The sequence below is a fragment of the Solanum stenotomum genome, chromosome 1 (genome assembly GCF_019186545.1).
Source record: "Solanum stenotomum isolate F172 chromosome 1, ASM1918654v1, whole genome shotgun sequence".
Classification (NCBI taxonomy): Eukaryota; Viridiplantae; Streptophyta; class Magnoliopsida; order Solanales; family Solanaceae; genus Solanum; species Solanum stenotomum.
Genome location: NC_064282.1, coordinates 98612978 through 98629872, shown reverse-complemented (window position 1 = coordinate 98629872; position 16895 = coordinate 98612978). Strand labels below are relative to the sequence as shown.

Sequence of the window (16895 nt, the reverse complement as noted above, 5' to 3'; positions counted from 1 at the left end):
TTCATTATCAGTATTTCTTATCTATATAATAATATAACAAATTGTATGGTGAAAAGCAAACATGATTTGCTGTTATTGGTACCTCTAATAATTCTACAAAAGAAAAAATAATTTTTGGTTCTAAATAATTCTATTTTCATGACTCGAACTCAAAATATTTTATGGTTTAAATTAAAGTTATAATTAGGGCTTTCTTTCTATCTCATCATACCCGTTGATAGTATAAATTATAACAGACTCTATTTTTGTTACCCTTTCGAAGTTCAATACACTCTTTAGGCTCCGTTAATTTATATTCATTTGGAAAGCCACACGTTGAAAATAAAATGATGCGGGTCTTGAATTCGAGACTTTTGATTAAAGTTAGAGCAATACTTACAACCCTACCATATACAACCTCTAGTTGATGTATAAATTGCATTTATTTGTCATGGATGATGCAAAAAAAATTATGTTACCTATTTTGTGTTAAGTATCTGCTTTGAGTCTTAACGATATTTTGAAAAGTTTTGTTTTATAATTAAAGGTAAAACACTTCATAATAAAGGTGAATTCGTCCCGATGCATATTCAAAACATTTTCTTAACATTTACAAATTGCATTTACTTGTCATGGATGATGTAACTCCTTTTTTTTTTTTAATGTTTTTTTAATAAAGTCAATAGTTGTTAGCACTTGGTATCAATTGGATTCTCAAAATTAAATCTCAATGAATATTCACTACCATTCTACTATTTTATATCTTAAAAGAAATAAATTAAAAATAGCACCTATACATAGAGACTATAGAAAATTATAAAGTATCTACTTTAGTCAAAATAATTAAATAATATGCTTGAAAACAACATTGCCTTTCCTACTTGTGGAGCTGATTAAACACTTTTAGTAAATATGGTGTTTTTAATTACATGCTTAATTTTAATTAAACATGAGAGTGTATAGTTTAATAAGAGTACATTGACTTTCTTACAAGTAAATGACAAACTTATTCTCAACTTGGATTTATTAAATTAAAGTGAAGAAAATTAATTTTAAAAAAGCTATATTGAATATACACAAAGCCAATAGCCACCTCAATAGAGTTCTAAAGGACAATATAAGACTAATTTCAAAGAACTAAAAATAAATAAATAGAGGAGATGAATTTGATCCAAAATTCCAAGAAGGTGCACCCACCCAAAAAAAACAAAAAAAGGTTGAGTTTGAAAAGGATAAAAGTGATAATTTTGTTTGACTTTATAAGAATAAATAAATAAATAAATAAATATTAACAATAAAGAAGAGGTAAAATCCAAAATAGGAACTTTCAGTCCTTATAATTAAAAAAAAATAGTTTATCATAAAGTTCTATATTCCACTGTGAAACTTTAGGATATTATTATTGTTATGTTGTTTTATATGAGGAATTCATATCTCCTTGTAATTGTGGGTATTTTATATATATAAAAAAAATAAATAGGAACACCAGTTGATGCAATTTCTACAAAAATAATAATTATGTGTAATTTTTTCTAGAGACACTGTATCCAAGTAGATTCGCGTGTATTTGTGATACAAAACAAATCTCGCTCACCTAGCTCCCCCCATTTCGCTGCCACTCTCCTATGTATCTGGTCAGATACATGCAAGTCACACCAGATACATAGATACATGTATCTAGTGTGATTTGCATGTATCTTCGCTACATATAACAAATCTCGCTCGCCTCTCTCCCTATTTTAGTATATCTGGTGGGAAACATACATGTATATCTAGGTGTATCTTCCTTAACATATGATAGAAAACTCACTAAAATACATAATAATTTAAAAGTATAAATAATTAATTATATGGTAATGAAGTATGTCTAATTACGTAATTTTTGAAAGAAAAAGTAATCCTATTAGAAAAATGGGCCATGGACCTTGCCTTACCTACATGTCATGCAGGCCTATCATAACAATATAACTTTTTCAATAATTATTTAATTAATATATTTTCTTATTATTTATATATCTAATCATGTGGCGGTTGACCACTTAAAGTGATCAAACTCTATCATAGTACTCAAATAAAATCTATCTCTAGTTGTTTCTTTTTGAAGTACTTTGTAGAATTTTTTTTTCATATACATCATATTATTCATATTCATATGGGTAATTTCAAGAAAATTTGTGTATTTTGTGGAAGTAATTCAGGATATAGAAAAATATTCAGTGATGCTGCTCTTGATCTTGGAAGAGAATTGGTATTTTTTCCTCTAATTTTTCTTTATATATTTGTTTCAATCTTTTTTTGTATATTTTATTGAAAAATTATATTTTTTTGTTATAACAATTCATTAAATTAATGTTTTAATTAGGTGGAGAGGAAAATTGATCTTGTTTATGGAGGAGGAAGTATTGGACTTATGGGATTAGTTTCTCAAGCTGTTTATGATGGTGGATGCAATGTTCTTGGGTAAGACATAATTAGTCCTTCAACCCATCGTTCGTGTGGAGAATCTCTCTCGTTACTCAGAATTTTTCGATGTCCGCCCCCTCTCCCCTTTATTTTTTTTCACTACTAGAAAAATGCAAATTTTCATGAAGTTCGTTATTTTCGATGACCTTCTAAAGAGAATTTCATAATTACTTTAAAAAAACGATTTTTTCATGACTCGAGAAATTCATAAAAGAAAATTAAATTTTTAGTAGTGTCTTTTCTATATATTTTTTTTATTTGTAACTTGTGGAAAGATAGGAGGGAAAGGAGAGGAGGAAAAACTTATAAGAAAACTCATCACGATTGATGTTTACATCAAATTATAATTTCTTAAAGTGAGAATATATAATTTATCAATTCCACAATAAAAAATTGAAAGGATCGGATTAATTTTTCAACTTCTCATGATCATACTATTTCTTGCACGGAAGTGAAATTCGAGATGAAAAATTTCAAGCAACTTATTTTCTTTCGAGACATAGTACATATGATTAAGACGAATGTCATGTGTTCATTAGATTGATGTAAATATCGCATGAAATTAATTTTAATTTTTTCTTGAAGGAGGATTTATTGATGTTTAGACAAGTGAAAATTTATTTTTAAAAAAATTAGATAGATATGTGTGTGTTTTTGTTTGCATTAATACAAGTATGAACCAAAATTCTATAATATATATGATTAACTTTTATTAATTTTTTCTCTTTTTTTTTTCAATGGAACAGAATAATTCCAAGAGCTCTTGTTTCAGTAGAGGTATTATTATGAATTTTGTATAATATATGTTTTTTTTGATATAAAATAATAAAATTGTTATTATATTATTTTTAATAATTTATTTTAGCAGATTTCAGGCAATGCAGTGGGAGAAGTATTAATAGTTTCAGATATGCATGAAAGAAAAGCTGAAATGGCTCGTAGAGCTGATGCTTTTATTGCACTTCCTGGTAATTAATTATTAAAAACCCTAATTTTAATTTTTCAATACTGGTCGAGCGTCTATCAGAAATAATATTTCTATCCTTTATAGGTAGAAAGATCTATGTACATGTTGATTACACTGATATGTTGTTATTATTTGTGATATAGAGAATTAAAATATAACAAGAAAAATATGTTACAGATAAAATTTGGTTGTTATGTTGAAATGATGTTACCGCAATAGGATATTGACTGCGTTCTAGAGAGGTAAATATATATTACATGAAAAATCGGTTTCAAAGAAAAATTAGTTGCTATATATATAGTGAAAAGTTGTTATGGAGTTGTGGTTTGTTGTAGAGAGGTAAAATGTGACATGAAAAAATCGATTCAAAAGGAGAACTTGACAACTATAGCGAAATGTTGTTAGAGAAGATGACAATTTATATAAATTGGTATGATGTGGAAAATAATGTTATTATAAAAGAGGATTATTGTTATAGCTGAGAGGTAAAATACAACGTAAAAAATTGATTTTATGTAAAATTTAGCTGCTACGATACGTAAAATGTTTTCATAGATGATAATTGTTTTTTATATATATATATAGGTCTGATTGTATATATTATATGGTTTTTTTTCATGTTAAAATGATGATGATATTAAAGGAGGGTATGGAACTATGGAAGAATTGCTTGAGGTGATAACATGGTCACAGCTTGGAATTCATGAAAAACCAGTAAGAATACTTAATCATTTGAATATATATATATATATATATATATATATATATATATATATATATATATATATATTCAAATTTCAAATCCATAATATCTTTTCATTCGATGTTTGTTACTGTTTATGATGTCTCAATTAGTCACATACATAGTGTAATAATTAAGGTTCATTAAAAGAGAAGTATCTCGTACGATTTTCTCTATCCTAAATCTGAAACCTCTTGATTAGATTTTTTTATTGAATAAAGAGATATTATTATTGATAATAAAGATAGGACAAAAACAAGATAGAAAATGTTGGTATTATGATGGCCTTTGAGGGGTCTCTTTAGTCCCTACAGACAAGTGGTGGTGTTTCTCTTTTATTTTTTATATATAAACTTCGGTTTTTTGATATTTATTGGCTCGATTAATATGAATTTATGTCACATGAGGTTCATTTGATTAAAAGAAATTGTTTTCTACCAAGAATTTAATTTCTCCATTTTCATAACTCAAATTCAAAATTACTGATTAAGAACTTAGAAATCTTATTCATCTCATTACACTTTCGTCTGCATATAGATAGTCAACTTCTAATGCTTTAATTAAATATATTGAGGGAAGATGAAAAAAATATATAATTCTTAAACACTATAAAACTTTAGAATATACTTTTTATTTGAATATTCTTTTGTTTTTTTTAATAAAGAAGAGAACCACCACGTCACGCAAAAGAAAAATTAATTAATTCAAATCAAATCAAATAATATAACCAAGATTTGGGATCCACATATTATGCATTTTTTTCCCTTTTCAATTATTTAACTAACAATAATGTGATATAGATATACATTAGTTAGTACAAATAAAACTTAACTCAAATTAAAAATAAAAGATCCACACACGCCATAAAGAAAGATATTTATCTGTATTCGGTGTATATACAATAAAAAAAAGTGAATAATACGTGTATTTTACATATGGTTAATTTATTATTTAACTTTAACTTTCTTAGTTAATATATAGTATTATATCAACTTATTATTACATAACCATGGGAAATTAACATACTTTTAGTTTATTTAATCATATAGCCAAATCTGCCTTCATGTTTCACACCTAATAAACTCACTCAATAAGAAAATAAATTAAATAAATCTAAACCAAATGTGAATCCAAGATTTTGAGAACTATTTTCTAATTATTTTATTTTTATGTCATAGATGTAGTTAGTATGTCACAATTTGAGAATATTATAAAGAATACCATGCATATAAGATTTTTGAATTATAATAATCAAATTGCAATTAAAATAACTAATTTCAACATCCAATATTCAATGATATTGACATTAATCCAATTCCTCAAAGTTAAAGATTTAAATAACATTACAAAAAAAAAGACATTTAGTGACAATACATTTCTCTTTTGACAGTAATATTTATTGCAGCAAAAATATTTAGCGCTATATTGGTAAGTTAATGTTATTGCATCCAGAATCGCTAAAGACTATAGTGATATTTATATAAAATGCTAGCTGGTTATAAATATTCATATTTATTATTGCTGCTATATCTTTTATCTATTGTAATGAAACTCGACCACTTTATGCTTGGAAGATCATTTAGGATTGAGACATACTTGATTGATCGATTTTTTTTTTCACCTCTGTATTTTGAGCATATTTACACTTATTTTATTTTTATTGAGACATAATATAAATATCGAGTACGAATAAATTTTTACCGACATGATCAATGATGAAACAGGTTGGACTATTGAATATAGATGGATATTATGATTGCTTGCTTGGATTATTTGACAAAGGTGTCGAAGAAGGATTTATTAAGCCTTCAGCAAGAAATATTGTCATATCAGCTACATCACCCAAAGAGCTTTTGGAAAAAATGGAGGTATTTCTTTAATCATAATATTTGGTTAAATAGTAAGAGCGTAATGCATGATGTACAGATTAAACATACGTCACGTGTTTGAATTATGTCATGAACAAAAGTTTTGTATTCAAGTGGAGAAAGATAAAAGGGTTGACCCCTTATCTCCACTAAGTTTCAAACTATGTGTCAATTGGCTCTTGAGAATTTTCAGTTATCATAAAAAAAAAAAAAACTAGAAGTGCCCTTAGACTTTGGTTCAACTAGTAAGAGCGCAACGCGTAACGTGTGGATTAGACACACGTTACTAATTCAAACCCTATCGCGAACAAAAGTCTTATATTCAAGTGGAGAAAGGGTAAAGGGGTTGACCCCTTATCCCCACTAAGTGTTCAAGGAAGAGAAGAAAAAACAAAAATGCAACTATTTTTAAATATCGACTATATATACATAAAATTATCCATTTCTTGACCAAAAAGTATTCAGATGAATTCTCTTTTGTCACTCTAGCTTCGCCCTTGGTTATGAGTCTTGTGGCTTACAATAGCAAGAAAGTGTACAAAATCTAATATTGTTCTTTTTTTTCTAGGAATATGTGCCAATACACAATCAAGTAGCACCAAGCAGAAGTTGGAACACTGATGAACCTGTGACAAGAAGTTTATAATTTTCTGGATTGATCTTGTCATAGTACTCAAGTGTGAAGATTGTATTTTCCTATTGTTTGACAAAAAACTTTATAATTTTACCATTCACATGAAAATTTCAAGTGAAAAAAGGAGCACACAAACGAAAAAAAAAAAATAGTTTGGTTTTGAGTAGCAAGAGAGATGTTGTAAATTTGGTAAAAGAACATCTGATTTGTTTAGAAATGGAATGAGATTCAACAAACTTAGCTCTGTAGTTGATTTCTTAGATGATCAGTCAACTTATAGTTATTATCTCAGAGTCATTTTCTTTGTTGAAAAAAGTCGAAAACAAGAAGAAAAAAAGTCTTTCTGAGATATAATAACTATTAGTTGAGCGAGTATATGAGAAAATTTTTGATGATCACGGTGTCCGAACCAACAACAGATCCCAGGTAAATCAAGAATCACCTAGTGTTTTTTGTCTCCGCTGAGTTTTGATCCTGAAACCTCAAGATTCTCAACCACTTCATTGACCACTAGGTCACACCCTTAGGTGTGATATATGAGAAATTAACCCCGTGTTCTTGATCACATTTAAATGTATGTTGCTAGACTCTTCAAAATATGTCGTCGGTCGCGTGTTGGATCCTCATAATAAAGTAGTGCATTTCTAAGGGATCTAACACGAGCATGACAATATTTTTGAAGAGCTTGAACAACATAGTTTACACGGGCATACAACATTTTTGGAGAGCCAACAGCCCCATGCAAATAGGTAGACAAGTTACTTCTGCTATGAATCAATATATGCACATGAGCAAATTCAAGAAAAAATGGCACTGTTGTTAGATTTCAGTGTTCCAATTCTTGAACATTATGGTAAAGAATTCGAGCTTCGATACCCGTCCTTGGAGAAAATGAGAGAAAAGAACTTCAAAAAATGAAAGATAAAGTTTAAGGAGACGATATAGAGGCAACGAATCTCAGACGAATGAAGATTATGGTACTGAATATTGTACAAATATGTTACGAGACAAGCGTGAAATAGCTCAAACCTCCAATACAGAACAACTAAGCAAATTTAGAAACAGCCGAAACAAGTGTAAATGGCGTATACAGAGCACTAATGGATATCACCTTCCGGTCTAGCACGTATTAATTCCATCCTTGCAATCTTTTGTCAAGTTGTAAAATGTCTCGACCCTTGATTTTGCTCGAAAAAGGACTTCTGTGTCAACTTCAACTCTCATATACCCGTCGAATTCAACTGGAGAGCCACCATTCAGTTGTGTTGTTTCATTATACCACTCACTTGTATTACTCCACAAGTAGTTGTAATCATCAAGCAAATGCACCTTGTAGTGAGATCTAAGCTTATCAAAATAGTTATAATACGGCTCGTTTGTGGCAACATACAGATTCCTCCAAGGTGTGATAATTCCTTGAAGCTTCATGACAAGGGAATCGGGGGATGTATCAGCATCAAGATGGGGCCACAACGCCTTATTCTGTGCTTTCTCTCCACGAACAACATGAACAGCATCGAAATCCCAGTCCATGCTTCCACTGATCTCAGTTACTATATTCATCAGTCGCTTTGATTTCCACACTGCGTGCCACGGTCTCTGGATGTATTTGGCAGAAGGCCCTTCACAGACCCGATACCAATAGTTCTCCGGTTCAGGGGCATCAAATTGCCTCCATATAATTGTGCTCTTATCCTTCAACAGTTGGTCAGGGGACACTTTGTAGTCCTTAACCTTTCTTACAGAGATTTTCTTCTTATGTGCCTTATTCCATTTCCTCCAATCTTTATGAAAGTCTCCTTCCTCAACAATGGATGCGGTCTCCTTCAAATGTTCGAAATCAAAATAGAACCTGAAGTCTTTCCCTTCTTCATCCTTATGACTACTAGTGTGAGAAGATGCCAAACAAATACTTAAATCCATCACGAATGTGCGATTCAAGTACTGAGCCTCACCTAAAGCACACAGAAAACTCCACATGTACTGGTTCATTCCTTTACAGTAATCGCCACCCCGAGAATAGTACAAGTATCTCCCATTCTTGAAATCTGAATCCGATCCCATGATTGGAATGGTATCATTGATCTCCTCATCTATAACTGGTGGAGCAATCTTGGCTCTTGTACTAGTTCTAGTGGAATTAACTCGGATTCTCGGACGACGGGCATTTACTCCTGAATGCCAGCGACCTGCATGTACCACTTTATAACTACAATCATCAGTAAAACCAATCTTAAACCTCCGGAAATCCCTGTACTTTCTCCAAGATCTCTCTTTCTTGTTTCGGAACCTCCACGCCACATCACATTCATTTGGTTTCGACCCGTTAACAGGCGTTCGATAGTCCAAAAATGCAATGGACTTAAAGGTCTTCAAATTAAACCTCTCGATCGTGAACAAGACCCGAGGATCAGAACAATTCACTACATTCACATCCTCACATCCTGATTTCAAAGTCTCATTCGACAGATTCTCTTCCGATTTCTCGATAATAGCTTCAGTAATCGGCACTAAAGTAAAAACTCCAGCAGGAGCTTCAATAGGGCTACTAGCAACATCCTCACCAGTTTTTAAGACAGAATTATCAACTTTGAATGTGGCGTTTTCGACTTGGGTAAACACCCTAGTTAAGGCTCTAGAAGATTCCCATGGATCAGGGGGTTGGTATGTAATAGCAATTACAGTAATTATAAGCACAGAAAACACAAAAACTGAGAAACACACATTGCTTATAACCTTTATCAAATTTTGCCCAATTGGATCTGTTGTTGAATCCTTCATTTCTACAAAAACTCTAAATTCTAACAAAAGATTACCAAGATTAAGCTAAAAAACACATCTGAAACTGACCCTTAACTCAAAACTACAAAAACAACAAGAAAAATTGGATCTTGATCTCTAAAGTCTCCAAATCAAAGTATCAATATTAAGCTAAAAATGAGATTTTAAAGCTAAAATCAAGAAAATAGCTTACTCACCTCTAATCTGAAACTGACCCTTTATTCAAAAACACAAAATGAACAAGAAAAATTGGATCTTGAAGGAGATAAGCACTGTATAAAGAATGTAAGACTAAAGATACAGATATAACAATGAGATTGAGAGGGGAAAAGGGTTAACTTTAATTACCTTCAAAACCCTCAAATTTCACTTGCAGAAAAGATTGGATCTTGAATAAAAATTCAATCTTTATGAAGAAAAACTGGATCTTGAAGAGGGTTTGTAAAAAAAGAGTGTTTTTTTGGTTTTGTTAGAGGAAATGAAAAATGGGGATTAAAATAGTAAGCAGACAAATGGAACAGATCTGTGTAGATTTTGATATGATAAATCTTGTGTCTTTACTCTGAAGATTTTTGGGATTTTAGCTAAATATTTCATTTTTTAGTTGTATTTTAATTAATATGTAGTATTATTTTTAGTTAGATTAATTAGTGTCTACTTTAGTAGTTTTGTCTGTGTGAAAAGTAGCTGTTAAGTGAGCTGTCACTTGTAGTTTGTTTGAGTGTTATGTCAGCAAGAAAAGGGACCCACAAGAAAAGGAAAAAAAAAGAATAATCTTTTCTTTTGTTGGAAATAGGGGTGTTCACGGTTTGATTTGGATTGATTATTGGTCAAAATCAAAATCAAACCAACTTAATCGGTTTTAAAATTATTAAAATCAAACCAAACCAACTTAATCGGTTTTAAAATTATCAAAATCAAACCAAACCAAATATAATATATATTTATCGGTTTGGTTGTTTTCGATTTTGGTTTGGTTTGGTTCGGTTATTCGGTTATTAACCATACATAAAAATAAAAGAAACAATTCATTCAAAACGTGAAAAAAGTGACAACAATCCATTCAAACAAAAAAATAGTTAGAATGACTGGCATTATAGAACTTTCGATAATTGAATTTACTGAATAAAACTTCTAAATTCACTATTTTGGCATAAAAGGAAGAAGCAATGACATTTTCAATCCCATAAAGAATTTTCATAAACACTTATATACATGAAACTAATAAGAAAAATGTTTTCACCTTGGACATTTTTTCTTTCATAAGTAAATTATAAATAATTTTTGATGACACATATATAAAATCTTTAAAATTGTTTATGAATATAATATACGGAAAAGGGTCAAAATTGCCCCTGAACTATGCGAAATAGACCACTTATATCCTCTATTACATTTTGGGATAAAAAATACCCATGCAGTTATCCCAGGAGACCACAAATACCCTCAAGAGTTAACACCCCAATTTTTTAGTGATGTGACAAGCCACATGGGACTAATCCCTCCACCTAAGCATTGCCAACTAAGATTCACTATAAAAGAATTTAACTTTTAGTGGCGACAAGGTCGCCACAAAATCCCAAAATATTGCCACTAAAGGTTATGAGTGATTTTTAGTGGCGACTAAGGCTCCAACAACCATTCGCTAGTAAAACCTATTTTTTCAACAAAAAAATATGATAATTAATTTTCGATTGCGACCTAATTTTCTAAAATAAATAACTTGCAATATCCATATTAAAAACATCCAATATTATTACGAAAAATAATCAAAATTACTTCTCGATTCAAATCTCCTACTATATATATATAATGCATCATTGTACATTTTATACATTTACATATGACATAAAAATAAAACATATAGTGTCTTCAAACTTCTACTTAATCGATATCATATTTGGTTTTTTAAAACCAATGAAGAAAAAAACACAAAATTAGAATTTAATGTTAAAAACTTTTAGTGACGGTTTTCTGGGCTTTTGTGGCGACTGTTGTTGTCGCTAAAGCTCTAGTTCTTTTGTAGTGAATCCTAGTTGGCAACGCTTAGGTGGAAGGATTAGTCCCACGTGGCTTGCCACGTCAACAAAAAATTGGGGTGTTAACTCTTGAGGGTATTTGTGGTCTCTTAGGATAACAGCAGGTGCATTTTTGATCCCAAAATGTAACGAACGGTATAAATGGTCTATTTCATATAGTTCGGGGGCAATTTTGACCCTTTTCCGTATAATATATTATGTATGTATAATAATAAAATTTATGTATATAACTTGTGGTTCGGTTCGGTTATTTCTTCGATTTTTTTCGAACAAAACCATAACCAAACCAAATACTATCGGTTCTTAACAATCTAAAACCAAACCAAACCAAAACTCGAATTAAATCGGTTCATTTAATCGGTTTGGTTTGGTTTTTTAGTTTGGATCGATTTTTGTCCAAACCATGAACACCCCTAGTTGGAGAATAATGGAAATCAATTTCCATCACATTTTAAACAACTTTTATAGTATTATTTTGAAAAAATTGTGTCTATGATCAATTATGTTTATCAATTTTTTTAACAAAAAAAAAGAGATTGTAAATAGAGATTATGATTATTTATTTGTAATGTGATCATGCTTCAAACAATAATTTACATTCGATTTGTTGATTCGAAAAGATAAAATCTTTTTTCTTCATGATTAACAAAAGTGATGAGCGATACTAGGAAGTTGGGAGAGCAACCCTTAAAACAAAAATAAGAAAAAAAGGGGTTATCAAGACAAACATTGAATGTATTCATCTATTTGGATGATTGATAAATGTTTGAATGATGAAAAAATTATTAAATAATTATGAGTCGCAAGATAATTTCAATGTGTTGAAAGTTGGAAAAAAAAAGATGTAACTTGATAAGTAATGTGTATTCATTTATCTCAATTGTAAAGAAGTTGAAATCAACCATATGAATCGTCACTGAACATGTCACTCCATTTAAGCGCATCTCATGTCAATAATATACACAATAAAGAAGATAAACAAAATACTAGAAATTCTCTATATTTTCTAATAACATGGAAACACATGCCTCTATAAGCACATCTCGATAATATATTCTGTAGTGTGAGAATTCATCATACATTGACTAGTTTTACTGTGGCTAGCAGCCCATTACAACCTCGGGCTTGGGATCGACAATGTGACCGAGCTCAAACAGGTGGACTCAAAATTCTAACTCCAAAGTACTGCCAACACTCAAAATATGTCTTATAGTTCACTGATAAAGTAGTTGACACTCTGAACAATAATTTACTGTGCTACAGAACTACATTTAGTACGTTTATTATGTCCAACACCGCCACATTTGGAACAACGTATTGGTCTCTTTACAGTTTCAACTTGAAGTCCTTTGGGTTCTTTCCGGGGACGACCAGGAGGTCTTTTAACATGGGGTGAAAGTGGACATAGCACGACGTCATTACCTGAGGAAGCTGAAGAAATGATGTCATCTGGATGTGGTATATCAAATTTCGCGAGTTCATCCATAACTTCAGCATATATATGTTCTTGTGTCTCCCTCTTGTACCAATCCGCAACGTACTGATAGATGTTCATACTTGTCATAGTAATCGCGTTGCAGGCATGGCTGCATGGAATGCCAGTCATTTGCCACTCTAAACATGTACATGTCCAGAGTTTGAGGTTTACAACTTCTTCTCTACCCTGCAGTTCCTGTAATTTAAACTCAACATCTGATAGAACCGTCACTGCTAGGTTATCACCGGCCTTTTGGTTTTCAAATATCTTCTCAGCAACCCAAGGACCAATTGGAAGGTTCCATTGTTCGATCTTGAGCTTGTTACTCTGTAATAACATATAAAGCTTCTCATGATAAGCCTCCATCAACTCTAGGACATGTACAAACTTCTCTTCCTCTATAAAAGAGCTCAGAGAATCCGTAGATTTACAATTCAGATGATCCCATCGAGGTTTCCTGAACAAGGCATTAGACCAACGTTCTGGCTGGCTGGCTATTACCCAATCATACAATTCCCTGCGGAAAGAACAGATCTTGCCTAGAGCTTCATTATAACTATCTAGTGTTCGTGCGTAGGCAATGTCATTCAAGTACTTAAGTGCAATCTCCTTACCTCTACCCTGCACTTTAAAGGCAGTATTACCATCGATGAATTTATTAAAATTCTCTTTCACGCAATGAAAACAAAAACTGTGGTTTTCATCACCAAACATTTTGTCCAAGCTGGAGAGAAAAGGGAGACTCGTGCCAGAAACTACGACGACCTCGCGGTTCTGCACAACGACCTTTAGCTTTTCTAGAAACCACAGAAGATCTTCCTCGTTCATAAACAGGAGAATGCCATAAGATAGAGGATACATCTCATTGTCTGCATCCAAAGCAGAAGCAACTATAAAGGAGCTGTTGTGCAGCCCATTCAAGTTGTAAACATCAACAAATATCAAAGGTCTGCATCCAACATCGAACCCACGTATTGAGCAGTCATATGACACGAAGAGCCTCTTGAATCTGTTTTCTTCGGTGCAGGACCATGTAGCAATAGTTCCGGGCATTGCCTCAATTAAGCGATTGCATAGCCAGGGAATCAGTTTATAGGATTCACCTGACTTCTCATTGATTGCCTCCCTAATCCTCTGCTTCACGCTCCAAGCCTGACGGTAGGTCAATTTGATAGCCAAATTCTTCTCAGCATCCTCACACACTTTACGAGGCAAACAATCAGGACTGCCCAATATGTCTTCTTGCATGATTCCCCCCAACCACTTCATCCTGATACGAGGTTTCAGTTGCGATGAATCTAGAGGAGGATGGGAATGAGAATCAACAAATTTCCTAATGGAAACATTTTGAGATTTCTTCTCAATGCCAGCACTTACTTTCCAAGGGCAGCCATCAGCAGCACAATGGATGCTAATATATCTAGGTTTATTGTGCAAAATTCTGTAGTGAAATCTATTCGCAATCGAGAACTTGAAAACTGCAAGCCGAAAAGCATCTGCATTTTCAAAAGCTTGTCCTTCCCCGACAAGTAATTCACTCCAGTTGGCAGCAGCATCTGGAGTTCCATCAGTGATCCATTGGTTCGACGGTGCAGGAATTGGTGTATCAGCACTCACTTGTTCTTCCTCAGCACTTCCGAGAGAAACTGCTTCAACCTCAGTGGTTGAAATCCTGTGATAAAATATATAATCAAACTATAGGTATTCACAGAACTTTGCATGATAAGAACTTGTGGATCATTATAAGACGGCTATTACCTAGTGGTAGCCATATTAGGAGCAACTTCAGAATTAGGCTCCTTCTCCGAACTTGATGCATATACATGGGCAAAACCATCATTAAATTGTAATAGAGTATTTACACCTTCTTGGTCTCTAAGCCGTATCAATTGGGCCCTATCAAACTTCACTGTAAACTGCAGAACCTTATCTGAAGGATCAATGCCTAATCGGTCAAAAACTGCATTCACAAAATCATTGTACTTTATGCCTGTCTTCACAATAATCTGATCCGTAATTCCTCCTACATACGAAGTGGATCCATCTGGAAGCACCTTATTCTTCCCACCCCAATGACAGAAACAAAACAGTGTCTTATCTTCAGTTCCCATCATGTAGTAGTGTACATGACCACAGAGCCAAAAAAGGTAACAATCTTCAAAACTACAAACCTGACCAGGAAATAAAATGAACTGTAACCGAAGTTTCTTATGAAGGCTGAATGTACTCAAATCACAATCCATAGGAAGGTCACAATAGCACAAGGATTAACCAAGCATCTTCAAATACAAGATTAAAAGCAGTGTTTTCCTTGTAAGTAAAAACATCTCAAACTTTACGATCTTGGAACAAAACCAAATTCTAAATACAGGATAGGAATCAACAACCAGTACCTAAAAAACAAGATGATTTTAAAAAAATGGTTGTAGGAACAAAAGCATTACCCAAATATGAGTCACCAAAAAAGGAAAACCACCTACATAGGTTAATCTCAAACAGAATAGTCTCCAATCTCTGATATCATTACAAAACATAAAATAAAAACATATGACGATAGTGTCAACAAACAAAATATGTTTCAAACTTCAACAAAGAATCAGAAATTTTCATATTGGGTTCAAAGATAACTTAATACACTTTTCATGATATTATTTGCTGTGAAATATGAAATAAGCAAAGAAGGCAACCACATTAGCCCATACAATTTTATCAAATGCAAAAGGATTAACAAAATCACACCTCAAGTAAACAATAAAGTTCCAAACTTTAACAATCAGAAATTTCCAAAATGGGTTCAAAGCAGGGGCAAAGCCAGATAGGGCCCAGGGGGGCGGAAAATTACACTGTTTCGGCTTCTTCCATTGTTTACTTATTCATATTTTGAACCCCTTAGCGAAAATCCTAACTCCACCACTGGTTCAAAGAATACGTTTACCCCTCGACAAATTTCATAGGAAGCTCAGCATTTTGTGCTTGTAAAACATGAAATCAGCAAAGAATTCCATCGAATACAAAAGGGTCAAAACACAAACCCCAGCAAAGCAAAAAAAAAAATCTAAACTTTGAAGCAAAGTTCAGAATCATTCCAACTAAAGATTAAAGGAGAAAAAGGAGCTAGTTTTGAGTACCAAGATTCACCCTTTCTGTTTCCGAATTCAATACTTCAACAACATATCATTATACTATCAAAGAAAGACATACAGTTAGCTCATTTTTGAACAGAAAATAGAACAAGAAGATTTTTTTCTACCTTATAGCTATAGATTCTTGAATTTTAACAAATGGGGTTTCTCTACTATGCTATAAAAACAAATAAAAATCACCTTTAACCTGCAAATTCTTGATTTTTAACCAAATGGGGTTTCTCTACTATGCTTATAAAACATAAAAAATTCACCTTTCAACTGCAGATTCTTGAATTTAAACCAAATGGGGTTTCTCTACTATGCCTATAAAACATAAAAAAAATTTACCTTTCAACTGCAGATTCTTGAATTTCAACCAAATGGGGTTTCTCTACTTAGCTTTTGAAACTAAAAAAGTAAAAAAAAAAAAAATCCCTTTTTTGCTTCACTGATTTCACTGATAAATTAGGGCTTCAAACATTCAATTGGGTAATGGGAAATAATCTCCCTTGCTGATGCCGGTAATCTGTTTATGATAGTAATTTAAATGCTAAAATGGTCCTCAAACTTTTCTTATGTGAAGTTTGTCCCCTAGATAATTTTTATTTGAAGAGTGAAACAGTTTTTTTTTTTATTAAAAAAAAATTAGAAATATGTTCTTAATAGTAAATTGGGGGTTTCTACTACTTTTATGTAATGTTTTAAATATATAAAATTTTGTTCAAGAAGAAAAAAAAAGATTATTGTTTGAAGTTAAAATTAAAATGACAACTTTCGTATTTCCACTATTGATTTAGGCATATCTTTGGAATTTTATTTA

The 16895-nt window shown here is 31.9% G+C and overlaps 3 protein-coding genes across 9 annotated transcripts in view; 1 reads left to right on the top strand and 2 right to left on the bottom strand.

Annotated features, from left to right (window-relative positions):
- The first annotated feature begins 2026 nt into the window (after positions 1-2026).
- Positions 2027-6884, top strand: LOC125875134 (cytokinin riboside 5'-monophosphate phosphoribohydrolase LOG8-like). Its single transcript, XM_049556225.1, has 7 exons — positions 2027-2227; positions 2342-2439; positions 3189-3219; positions 3311-3410; positions 4053-4123; positions 5876-6019; positions 6588-6884. Exons 1-7 carry the CDS (start codon positions 2132-2134, stop codon positions 6663-6665), a joined length of 618 nt encoding a protein of 205 aa, XP_049412182.1. The 5' UTR covers positions 2027-2131; the 3' UTR covers positions 6666-6884.
- A 711-nt stretch (positions 6885-7595) lies between these two features.
- Positions 7596-10018, bottom strand: LOC125866135 (uncharacterized). Its single transcript, XM_049546440.1, has one exon. It carries the CDS (start codon positions 9432-9434, stop codon positions 7773-7775), a length of 1662 nt encoding a protein of 553 aa, XP_049402397.1. The 5' UTR covers positions 9435-10018; the 3' UTR covers positions 7596-7772.
- Positions 10019-12386: 2368 nt separating this feature from the next.
- LOC125853597 (uncharacterized) overlaps positions 12387-16895 on the bottom strand; it is a 56623-nt gene continuing 52114 nt past the window's right edge. For 4 of the 7 annotated variants that reach the window (XM_049533314.1, XM_049533317.1, XM_049533316.1 and 1 more), the window contains exons 2-3: positions 14709-15121; positions 12387-14622 (exon numbers count right to left, since the gene is read on the bottom strand). In XM_049533314.1, the coding sequence (XP_049389271.1) occupies positions 12723-14622; positions 14709-15064 (2256 nt within the window). In that variant the 5' untranslated portion in view covers positions 15065-15121 and the 3' untranslated portion in view covers positions 12387-12722. Of the gene's footprint in view, positions 14623-14708; positions 15122-15689; positions 15812-16347; positions 16382-16423; positions 16580-16895 lie in introns of those variants that run through there. The other 3 variants (XM_049533315.1, XM_049533320.1, XM_049533319.1) reach the window with 3 other exon arrangements.